Raw genomic sequence first — 10,906 nt, 5'->3', positions numbered from 1 at the left:
CAGAACTCGTCTTGTCTTCTTTGCATCTTCAGATTGTCTCTGATATGAAATTCTTAGTTTCTGTAACCTTAGTTTCTATCATTCTCTAATCGTATATTTCGTATAAACATTTCTATCGTCTTTTACAGACCATTTCTTCATTTTCATTTTCTTGAAAATGGCTATGACTAATGCCTTATGATTGATCCAAAGAAGTAATAAACTCTTAGTTAACCAAGGTATATATATGAGAGAGATGAGACTGTAACACCATGATGTAAATCAAAAACATAAAGACACAATGTTGGCATATGAGACTCTTAACACCATCTCGCGCTAAAATACTTTGTGGAACTTCACGGAAAGGTTCCACCTTTCTATCTTCTGATACTACTTCAGTAGCTGCCTGCGAGTGTGCCTGGTCTTGTTAAAGTCTTGCCGATGAGATCTCTCAGCTCGATCTCTCCTGGAAATCTACCTTCTTTCAATTTAGAGAACACCTGTATAAGAAGCACCAGATCGTATAAGTTACTGTGACTGATAGAACTTAAAATATCTGGAAATCATCTTAGAGTTAATTAATTAGGAAGTACTAACCAGTTCCCCGTCGCAGTGAACTTCAAAGGCGCCTGAGCTTTGAAGGTAAGACTGCAGAAAGTTACCGATAAGCCAAGTGGAAGCCATGGATCCAAATCTATTGGCCCTCAAGGAATGGAACCAAGCAGGTGGCTGCGCAATTCCAATCATGGGAAAGACACGATCACCTGCAACAATCATACCAATAACTCCCATCTGAGCGACCGGCACAACCTTAGCTAGAAGGCGCTTTGGTTGTGGTGGTGGATAATTTGCGAGAATCACATCTAAACCGGGGAAAGCCGTCTCTAACATCTTCTTCATGGTGACTGCAGTTCCCCTGCAAAATTAAAAATTGGAATGAACACCCTTCCGAAATATACAGAACACCAGTCACCCTATTAAAAAGCTAGAGTTCTTTTGTCAAGAAGTTCAAAAGGTATCATCAGCTTCTAACATACAATATCCTAAAAGAATTTGCAAGTTACAAAATGTTAATCCAAAGAGTATTCAAAGAAGTCATGTCAACTAGGATTCATATATTAGAAAGAAATCCGGGCATTCCAGGTTTTATTTCATCTAAGAATCATCATCCCCAATGATGTGTTTTAGGATTTTTTAAAACTTCACATTATATTTTCACATTGCAGCTATAATGAATCACCCACAAAGAAAAAAAAAAACATCAAGCGCTGCAAACGATGTAACTTTTATCAATAATCCATGGAAACTTCATAATCATATATAAATGCATAAACATTAAAACAGGAATAAATCTCGAGAAGAAGTAAAATAATAATCAGTGTAAAACAACAGTTATAGAGATGTAACTACAGTTTGGGACAGGCTTGCAAAACCTCCTATAGTTGTTTTATGGAATCAATCACAAAACAGCCTAAAGGCAAAATGACTTACTTCTTGAAGACATTGAAACTTATAGGTTAATGCATTCTGAATATAACAAAGCAATGAGTCAAGCATGATGAATAACAATATTTCTTATGCAGTGTCCAAATTTTCTCTCAAGTTTTTTTCCTAGCACTACTAGAATCTCACTTAAAGAGCTACGTTCATAGGTTCTCTCTAACTACACTAGAATACTAGAAACCGGAAGCTAAATTACAAGAATGAACAATAAAATCGAATTTGCAAAGTAAGAAACTGGAATTACTTGAAAGAACAGGAGACACAGAAGTTGATCTCAACAGTATGTCCATATCCAATTGCTCCTCCTAAGCCACTTGTCTTCTACAAAAAAGACGAATCATACCCAAAAAAAAAAGGGACATAACTTTGAGAGATCATATAAGCCGAAGGAAGGAGAAGAAGTTGAAAAAATAATAACACGAAGATATGAAATTTCACCTGTGAAGGGAAATCTAGGGTTTCGGGGATGAAGGCAGCAGGACGATGCTGCTGGTGAGGGATATGCGGTGGTGGCTGATGGGGACGTTGAGGCTGAGGTTTAGGAGGCGGAGGAGTGAATAGGTTGAAGAGATCCGAACAAAACAAGAATATAGGTAGACCTAACAAAATCAACTGTGCTTTGTCCATGGCCGATAGATATTTTGTTCTCCGATTAACAGAGTCAAATAGAGAGAGAGAGAGAGATACGACGAGGGAAGAAGTTGTGTGTCAAGCGAATCGGAGAAGAACGAGACAGAGCATCTATAAACACTTGTTTGGATGCTAGAATAACACTATCCTAACTCATTGTTGACAATTGATACCTTATATTCTCAAAATATTTGCCTTAACTCCCTTGTATTTATATTTTAGTACATTAACACCCCCGTAAAATTGATAGTTATGCAATTGTTATGGGCAGCCTTATCAAATTCTACAATTGGGCTGCATGGACCTGTTTTAAGACTGGACAATTCTAAAAAAAAAATTCAATAAAGAAGAAAACGTGACAGAGGTTTTGTTACACAAAAGCGATACCGGACGACATGAAGTTCTCACCGGGGAATTGACTTGTCAAAAGCGCGTGCAGTGCACAGCATCTCTACTGTTGTCTGTTTGCTCTCATCAAATCACACAAAAAGTAAAACACAACAACAACAACAACAAAAGCTGTTTTGATTTATATTTTTGTTTTTGACTGAGAGAGTTAGTTCAAATCCTAGATCCCGCTACGAATTTGTTTGTTCACACTTTATTTTTTTTTGTTTGCTCAACCGAACCAACAAAAAAAAAAAAAGTAAAGAGAAAAGTTGTTTTACCTCTGCGTTACTTCTCCGTCAGTTTCGAGACACACTGACACTATTAGACCATGAAGATCAAGTCATCTTCTTCTTCTTCGCTCTCACTCGGCTCAAAGACTCACTCTTTCGGCTGTATCTCTCTCATTCTTCAACGATTTCTCTGTTCCGGCTCCTCTTCTGCATACCCACCATCTGATCTAATCACTGAACCCAGTTTCGAGTCTCGTGATTTCGTCTCTGAGCCACTCAGACTCAGAGGAGATGAGCCGGGAGCTGTGGCGAGGCTCATGGGTTTGGACTCTATTCCCGTTACTGAAAAGAACAGAGTCGTCTCAAGGAGCCGTTCTGTGAACTCTGTTGATTATTTGAAGAGGGACAACAACGATGCTGTTCAGGGGAAGCATAGAAGAGTTAAGTCCACTCTTGATTCTTACCACTTTCCGGAGTATGTTGAGCTTGAAGATGATAACTTCTTCATTCTCAGCTTCGAGAAGGATGAAACTGAGAAGAGTTTTGGAGAATTGAAGCAGCCAGGAACAAGAAAATGTAAGAAGAGACGAGAAACAAGAGAGAATCAAACACACATTGAGGGTAAAGAGAACAACATCAACGCAATGAACGTTTCACCAGGACGTGAGAGGCTTGAGATTGGAGAATTGAATCAGCCAAGAAAGGAGAAACGTAAGAACAGAAGAAAAAGGAGAGAGATTAAGTTGAGACAGAACATCGAGAAAGAGAGCAATGGTTGTTGGTCCAGGGGTGTAGATTTAGTCAGTTGTGAAGTGAGATCAACAAAGGAAGAAGAAGAGTGTGGAAGTTACGATGATTCGAGCCCTGTCTCGGTTCTTGACTATGACTGGTTGTCAGGTGTTCGAGTAACTCCATCATCAGGTTGGTGCTTTTTCAAATTCAATTATTGAAATGTCATCTCTTGAGTTAAAAATCATTCTTGTTTCCTTGTAACAGAGAAAAAAACTTCAAGAAGACAGTTATCTTCAGAACTGGATTTCAGTAAGCGTAATGAAACGATTCAAGAAGATCACATCACATTGACCAGTATATCAAGAGAGGAGTCGGAAGTCCAATGTCATGGCGACCAAGAGATGTGGCTCATGATTTGCAAACTCACTGTATCTGAGCTTGAAGATTCAAATTGGGTTTACGGAAAAGCTTCAAATCTCAAAGATTCAGAAGGAATCATAAGCGAAGATATAGTCTCAAACATCTTTAGATCAACTCTTAGAGGAAACAATTACAACACTTTCCTTAACTTCACAAGTGTAAAAAAACATTTCTGTACTTCCAATTATAATATTACTAAACATATATAAGATTTAGAGTGATTATTAGCAAGAAAAAAAATAAATCAATTACTCATTGTGAATAGTAAAGAATCAAGGGAAGTGATGTAAATTGAAGGTTTCTTTTGGTTTTGGAAACCTTCTCACCTCTGTTTTTCTGTGGAGAAAGAGAGAGACACAAACGAACTCTCTTTTGCCCCCAAGAATTTTTTTTATTGTTCTAAAGAAAAATAACAAAACATTAAACAAATAAAATGTAATAGGATTAGCAAACGACCTCTCGGAATCTTTCTTGTGGAACAGTTAATGAAAGTTCAAAACTTTGATTCAAGCCACAGTCTGTTCTGTCTCCATGTACGATTGCTCCATCCAAACCGGAGCTAGTCTTGTCTCCTGTGGCTCTTTCACCAGCGGCTCAACCCAAGAGACATCTGGTTCTTCGAGCCCGGTCCCTTCGTTAGGCAGTCTTGGTTCCATGCCACCAGCTCTGAGACGGAAAGAAGTGGAATTTCTAAGCTTTTGTAGCTCGTCTCCTTGGACACTCCAGTCAAGTTTCCCGTCCAATGAGGCCCAGTCGTTTAGACAAGTTGAAGTCATGGAAGAGATTGCAGGATGGTGATTCAGTCCATTGTTGCGTTCTGTGAAGCTTTGGCTTCGCTGTTTAGCAAATTCAGCCGCTCTTGAAGCCATTACTGTGGAGGAATCCATGGAAAACAGAGAATTGGCTCCCACAGGTGATGAAGATAGACTGTTGGGATGCAGCTGCGGGTTAATAATGCTGCGTCGGATCTGCAAACCCGATGTATTATTATCTTCCGTCCCAAACATATCAGTTAGGCTATTCACAGGGCTCATTGCTCCTCCCGCAAGCATGTTCATTCCTTTACCAGAGAACGGAGATGAAGCAACTGACATGGGTGTGTTGTTGTTCCATCTATTTGGAGAAGAAAGACTTTGAATCTCTTCAGAGAAATCGATTTCTCTTGCGTTCAACGCAGATTTCAATCTACTTCCTGGGAGCTGCAATGCAGGAGGGGTAATGGTAGGCCAGTTCATCCACGTTTTCCCACCACCCATAGGAGAGGATACGCCGTTAGGACTCAAAGGAGGTGTAGCTGATGCACCTAGAGGAAGAGGGCTGATCGGTGCCATGTCGTAAGCAGAAGACGAATTGCAAGATGAAAAGGAAGACCGTGGGGAAGGAACACCTGATCCAGTTGAAGGGTACAAAGGACGCAGCTCTTCGGGTTTGTGAGCAAAGAAACAAACTCTTCTTGAGCAATTTGTCTCATCCTTGCAGAGACGGGTCCGGTACTGAGCAGGGTGAAGCCAGCACTCAAAGATACCGTGAGCATACTCGCAAGTATCACCTCTGGAACAAGACCCTTTCCGGAACTCAGGACATGGGACACAGCTGTAATGGTACTTCCTCGGATCACGCCTCCTTGCGTTCTCACCTGGATGGACAAAAGGGCATTCTGTCCAGTCGTGAGAGTACGCTCTAGAGCACGGCTTGATCTTGAAAGCATACATCCGGAACTCATCTGTCCCGTAGATACCGTTTTTGATATCAGGAAGCGTGGGATCAACCGGATACTCCTTCCTCTCAGACCCCGGAGGAGGCGAAACTGAAACTGAAACCTCAACCTCAACCTCAGCCTCAACCTCTCTCTCCCCTTCTTCTTGCACATTCAAATCATCGTTCCCTTTTAACAAACGCTCCAAAACCTTTTTCCTAGCGCCAAAAACAGGACTCAAACAAGGAAAAATAACGTCTCCAGGCTTGTTACCATAAGCATCACAAGAATCCGGATCCGCTGAACCCTTCAGAAGAAGAGTAACGACCTCAAGACTATTCGCAGACAAGCCAGAGATAGCGCAGTGAAGGGCCGTGGCACCATCAGAGCCACAGGAGCGGTTCACATCAACAAGACCAGTACTAATGATATAATCAACAATATCTTTGCTTCCAAACAATGCAGCGATCATAAGAGGTGTCCTCTCCTCAAAACCCATCTTCTTTGATCCTAACCTCCTCCCATACCATAAACCAGACCGATCAATATTCTCGAGACCTTCTTCTTCAACTAGAGACTTAAAACCGGAGAGATCATTGCAGGCTGATGATTCAAGCAAAAGAGAGAATTTGAGGTGAGACAGCTCATCATCTCCCATGGCCAAAAAAAACAAATAAAGCTCAAATCTTTCCCGCTCTATTGATTTTCACTGCAAAAAAAAAAATTGAAAAGGATGAATCTTTTTGTCTTCTGATTAAAGGTATACATAAACATAAAACATGATAACAGAATTAAAAAACTGCAGAAACGAATAATTAAAAAATTAAAAGCTAGGAGAGAAGGGAAGAGTTTGTTAGTTCGTGATACAAAGTTTCCAACTTTAAAAAACCAAAAATAAACACTTAACAGATCCATAATTAACCATTTTTCCAACATGGAAAAACTAATCATATTCCCAATCAGCAAATCAATTTTAAACAAAAAACAAATAACTTGAGAAAACCCAAAAAAAAACTAAAAAAAATTGATAAATAAGGATGCAAGTGAAACTAATATCCAGTGACTGACTAATCAATCCATTAATGGAACTCCTTCAAGTTCATATATTTTTTTCCTGGGATTTTCTCAGATTTTTCTAAGAAGTAATCAAAGAAACAGAGATAAAAGATTTGCTCTACCTTTTGAGAAATGTGATCACAGAGAAAGAAAAAAAAAAGCACTCTTTTTTCTCGACCACCACCACCAAAACCAAACCGTTCTTCACTTCCTTTAAACTACTCTCAATTTATTGAAAAAACAAATCCTACTATTTTATTTTTTCTCCAATTATGGTTTTTTTTTTCCTTATTGTCACTTTCTTCCTCAGGTCAAAATAATAGAAAATAAAATATAAAAAAAAGAAGAAGAAGCTTTACACTAAATAAAACAGACCACCATCTCCACCATTCTTTCTTCTCGTCTTTTTTATTTATTTATTTATTATTTTCACCTTATGAATAAAAGTTTTTTTTAGTGTAAAAACAAAATATCTAAAAAAACTCAGAAGGAAGCGAAGGTGTACGTAATACCCTCACACAGAAGATCGTAGCCTCATCGGTTTTGTCACGCTTCACGCGTTTTTCCGGTTTTTGGTGGGATGACGTGGAAACCATGCATCGTCAGCATGTTTTTAAAATGAGCTACTTACTTTTTCTTTTCTTCTTCTACCATTCTCAACGAGAGTTAAAGATAATACCACTGCCTGTGACTTTTTATCTTTATAACCCTCCTTTTTATTGGTTTATCACCCGCTCCGGAATAATAATTAATAAATAAATCCAACATACACAAAAACACACAGAATCGGAACCGTCTCGGTTGATAGCAACTCTTTTTGTCATAACCTGATTTTGAGTTATTCATAAAAGATTATCAATAAAAAGATTTTTTAGATAATTGGGATAATTGATAATTATCAATAATAGACTTAATAGTAATAAAGTTGAGAAATTGACCTTTACGTTCAAAATTATTTCTGTCGACAATTCCAACAAAAAGACGATTAGGTAAAACAAAATATCCTAAAAGACTAGAATAATGTGTTTTTAATTTCGGTAATGGAAAGAATTCAAACAAACCTGACCAAACTTTTTGTATTTTCGGTCGCTATATGCTTTGTAGAATTTATTTAATTGGTCTGATTATATAAGATTAGTGGTACGTGATCCATGACACTATTTGTACGATATTTCTTTAATGTATTTTTTTTTTAAATAGTACTATAGTTTAGTCCAAATATAAAAGTATTAAACGACTACTGTTTTTTGTATTGCAACCAGACCAAATGCAAATGCATGCAACCGAACCCATCATCATCAATGCTTTTTGCAAGCGGCATTAACGAAGCTGCTCCACTGGCCCTTTCACATTCCCTTTTAATTATTTATTACTAATATTTTTCGTATTATTGCCTTCCAATATACAGTCATAGAGTTATGCAAAAAATCGTATGGAATTATTTAGATCCTAACTTTTCATTAATACTTTCGGAGCTTTTTTCTCAAAATTTTAAAACGGATTATATAGATCTGTTTCTATTAAAAATTCAACATTAAATCGGTTTATTTCACTTGATGCGACGGATAACATAAACACTGTTCTGTTGGTTTTCCAATGAGTATCAATATTATAATTTTATTATAAGTCACTCAAAGGACCAATAATATGAAAAATGTGTGTGATATATTATTAAGGGAATGATTCAGTTTTTTAAAAACAAAAAAAAAAAGAAGCAGAAAAGTCTAAGTGTACCATTAGCGATTATGAAGAAATGGACCCATGAGAGAATCCATGAATTCTGACGAAATGGAATAAGAAAGCATGTGGGTACCTACTGAAAGCGACTAACCATTGCTATTTTATTAGCCGACGTCGCTGACGACAAAACAAAACCCCCCCAAATGGCAGAACTTTGTTGGACAGACCATCTTGACTTTTATGGTCCTCGATCCACTGCATTCTCTCTCTCTCCGACTACTACTAGCGGCCAAGCACCTCTTCTGGGCCAAAAAGATCACATAAAACGACACTGATACGTCTATACGAGGATAATGACATGTCTGAAGGCCCATTAATTAAGACCTAAGTTTGGCCCGTTAGTACGTCTTTTCGTTTTGTAACGATGTCGTTTTGCTTACCCACACAAATATACGAAAAATATATACATATACTCAGATATCTCCCGTATCTTGTCGATATGACTCCATCTCGACATAAGAATTCCACGTTAGGATTATTTTAGATGAGACCCTAAGGTTGACCTTGTTCAGCATATGGTCGCAAAGACCATTTTATGCGGCAAGAAATTTAAAAACGATGGAGTCGAGATATAGTTGAAACTTGAAAGGAGTCATATCTACTCTTTTTTAAGAGTTGATCTTATTATTGGAAACTGGAAAGACAGTAGCTTGAAGATTCAGCGGTAGCTCCATCACTACGACAAATATTATATATGCACCACGTAAGATCTATACTCCAAACTGAGCTGGGCACTAATACTCGTTGGCACTAATACCTATTACCTGTATTCGACGTGTTACTCACCTCCTACCTGTTCCGAAAAAAGGCTACCCGCTGCTTTAGGGTTAAGTAAATAATATTATAATTATATTATCCATGAGTAAAGGTACTAGTTTAGTTTTCAATATCCATCCCATTACTCGTCCCTTTACCTATTTTGTTACTCGACCCGTAAATTCTTTTAATATTTTGTATTATTATTATTCATTATTAATTTATAAATATATTATAGAGTTAAAGTTAAAGCCTAAATTCAACTTAGTCCAATTGAAATGATAAATACGACGTCCAATTGAATTAATATTTTATATTTTTATTTTTAAAGTTTGTAATTTTTTATTTTTTGGACCTATATGTTGCATACATATATGAATTTTTCCTTTTTCGGATTTTGGAATATGAAATTATTATTGCGATTATTGACACTTTTTTTTATTGGATATTTATTTTTCCGGGTAAAAATAAAAGGTCAGATATTTAAAAGGTTAACTATTTTTATCGGATACCCGTTTTTTCGGATAATCGTTATTTAAGAATCTAATACGAGTAAAGGGTATGAGAATAATTCAAGGGTACGTCTTGTGCCCAACCCTACTCCAAACTCCATCAATATGAATAATTACACTATGGAAATCAGATCTATACTTCTATAATTGACTTCCAAACAATCAATGTAATCGGTTCATACAAATATAAACGTTCTGAGTAAGTTGTTGTTGTATTTATATTTGATATAAATTTTGTTTTTCATATAAAAACTTCTTGAATTAAAATATTTACATTTGTAATTAGGTAAAACTGGACCGAGTAGAAAAACCAAAATTGCAAGAAACCAATTAAGAAACTATAAAAATAGAGAATTTATAGTAGATAGCCATAGATTGAAAAGAATGAAGTAAATAGCCAGAGTGTCAAACTACTTTTTCTCTCTTCACTTATAATTACTTTTATACCTATTTACTATTTTATGTTATTTTACAAAAGCACACAAAACATTTAATCTAATTTATATTATTATGTTAAGTAAATATATTAAGTATTTGTTGAATAACCAATATAATTATAATTGAATATCTTTGTTCAGTTTAAATAACATTTTAAAATATTTCCTATACTGGAAAAACATGTCAACTCAAATCATAAAAAATATACAAAGGGTTATATTTTAGAAAAAACTTGTGTGGGAAGAGTGATAAACCAACTTGAATTGACTTAAAGGAGCTGAGAGAAGAAATGGTAATTTTGGGGTCTTTTTTAATAAGCAGACAGTTTTTTTTTTTACCCATAGAAAAAAAAAATTAATCAGGTATGCACCACTTAATTTTACCAAAATTGAAATTTCCATTCCTTCGTTTATCAAAAGAAAACAACGAAAACAAAATCAATGTCCATAATATTTTAATTAGATGGGTTATTTAATCCCAATGTATTTAATTGGAGATTAGACTAATTAATAATAAGTACATAGGGAACAGCGTTACTTGGGGAGAAAGCTGCTACTCTCACACAAAGTAGCTGCAAAACCTCATCTTTTACCCATCAAATCTTCTCTTCAACCCTCTCGGAAGTCTCTCTCTCAAGACTGCGTTTTTGTTTTCTCCTCAATTTCTCTCACTCGAAAGCCTTTCAATGCCAGCGCCGGAGGAAGAAGAGCCGATTTTCGGCTGGAAAAGCACCGGTGGACGAAATCTCCGCCGGAAAAAGCTTCTCGTCGGTGAAAAAATAGAGGTATGTTCTAAAGCCATTGCCTTTTTTTGTTTCCCCCCCC

At 36.6% G+C, this 10,906-nt stretch overlaps 4 protein-coding genes and 1 pseudogene across 7 annotated transcripts in view; 3 read left to right on the top strand and 2 right to left on the bottom strand.

Annotated features, from left to right (window-relative positions):
• The window catches only part of LOC104726438 (protein PSY1-like), a 3,292-nt gene extending 3,075 nt beyond the window's left edge, over nucleotides 1-217 (top strand). The window contains exon 3 of the transcript XR_002034224.1: nucleotides 33-217. The gene's annotated coding sequence lies outside the window, so the exon portion shown is untranslated. The remainder of the gene's footprint in view (nucleotides 1-32) is intronic.
• On the bottom strand, nucleotides 165-2,236 carry LOC104726440 (selT-like protein). The gene is made up of 4 exons (XM_010445307.2): nucleotides 1,921-2,236; nucleotides 1,727-1,803; nucleotides 577-895; nucleotides 165-479 (listed from the first exon to the last, which is right to left on the bottom strand). The coding sequence occupies exons 1-4, from the start codon at nucleotides 2,107-2,109 to the stop codon at nucleotides 375-377; spliced, it is 690 nt and encodes a 229-aa protein (XP_010443609.1). The 5' UTR covers nucleotides 2,110-2,236; the 3' UTR covers nucleotides 165-374.
• On the top strand, nucleotides 2,336-4,065 carry LOC104726437 (annotated as a pseudogene).
• LOC104726436 (zinc finger CCCH domain-containing protein 66-like) lies at nucleotides 4,155-7,070 on the bottom strand. Of its 2 annotated transcripts, none has more exons than XM_019232861.1 (2): nucleotides 6,996-7,070; nucleotides 4,155-6,289 (listed from the first exon to the last, which is right to left on the bottom strand). In XM_019232861.1, the coding sequence occupies exon 2, from the start codon at nucleotides 6,236-6,238 to the stop codon at nucleotides 4,391-4,393; it is 1,848 nt and encodes a 615-aa protein (XP_019088406.1). In that variant the 5' UTR covers nucleotides 6,239-6,289; nucleotides 6,996-7,070; the 3' UTR covers nucleotides 4,155-4,390. The 2 variants fall into 2 exon arrangements, with proteins under 2 accessions (XP_019088406.1, XP_010443605.1); XM_010445303.2 differs by lacking the exon at nucleotides 6,996-7,070 and adding an exon at nucleotides 6,759-6,941.
• LOC104726435 overlaps nucleotides 10,491-10,906 on the top strand; it is a 5,966-nt gene continuing 5,550 nt past the window's right edge. For all 3 annotated transcript variants that reach the window (XM_010445302.2, XM_010445301.2, XM_010445300.2), the window contains exon 1: nucleotides 10,491-10,866. In XM_010445302.2, the coding sequence (XP_010443604.1) occupies nucleotides 10,768-10,866 (99 nt within the window). In that variant the 5' untranslated portion in view covers nucleotides 10,491-10,767. The remainder of the gene's footprint in view (nucleotides 10,867-10,906) is intronic.

This window comes from Camelina sativa, chromosome 11, assembly GCF_000633955.1.
Source record: "Camelina sativa cultivar DH55 chromosome 11, Cs, whole genome shotgun sequence".
In the NCBI taxonomy this organism is placed as follows: domain Eukaryota; kingdom Viridiplantae; phylum Streptophyta; class Magnoliopsida; order Brassicales; family Brassicaceae; genus Camelina; species Camelina sativa.
Note: the sequence above shows the minus strand (reverse complement) of the source record. Positions and strands in the feature narration are given on the sequence as shown.

Coding starts and splice junctions, on each gene's coding strand:
- LOC104726440 (XM_010445307.2), bottom strand. CDS start 2,109: ATGGACAAAGCACAGTTGATTTTGTTAGGTCTACCTATATTCTTGTTT. Junction 896..1,726: donor TGTGTCTCCTGTTCTTTCAA/GTAATTCCAGTT, acceptor TTAATTTTGCAG/GGGAACTGCAGTCACCATGA. Junction 480..576: donor TTCACTGCGACGGGGAACTG/GTTAGTACTTCC, acceptor CTTCTTATACAG/GTGTTCTCTAAATTGAAAGA.
- LOC104726436 (XM_019232861.1), bottom strand. CDS start 6,238: ATGGGAGATGATGAGCTGTCTCACCTCAAATTCTCTCTTTTGCTTGAA.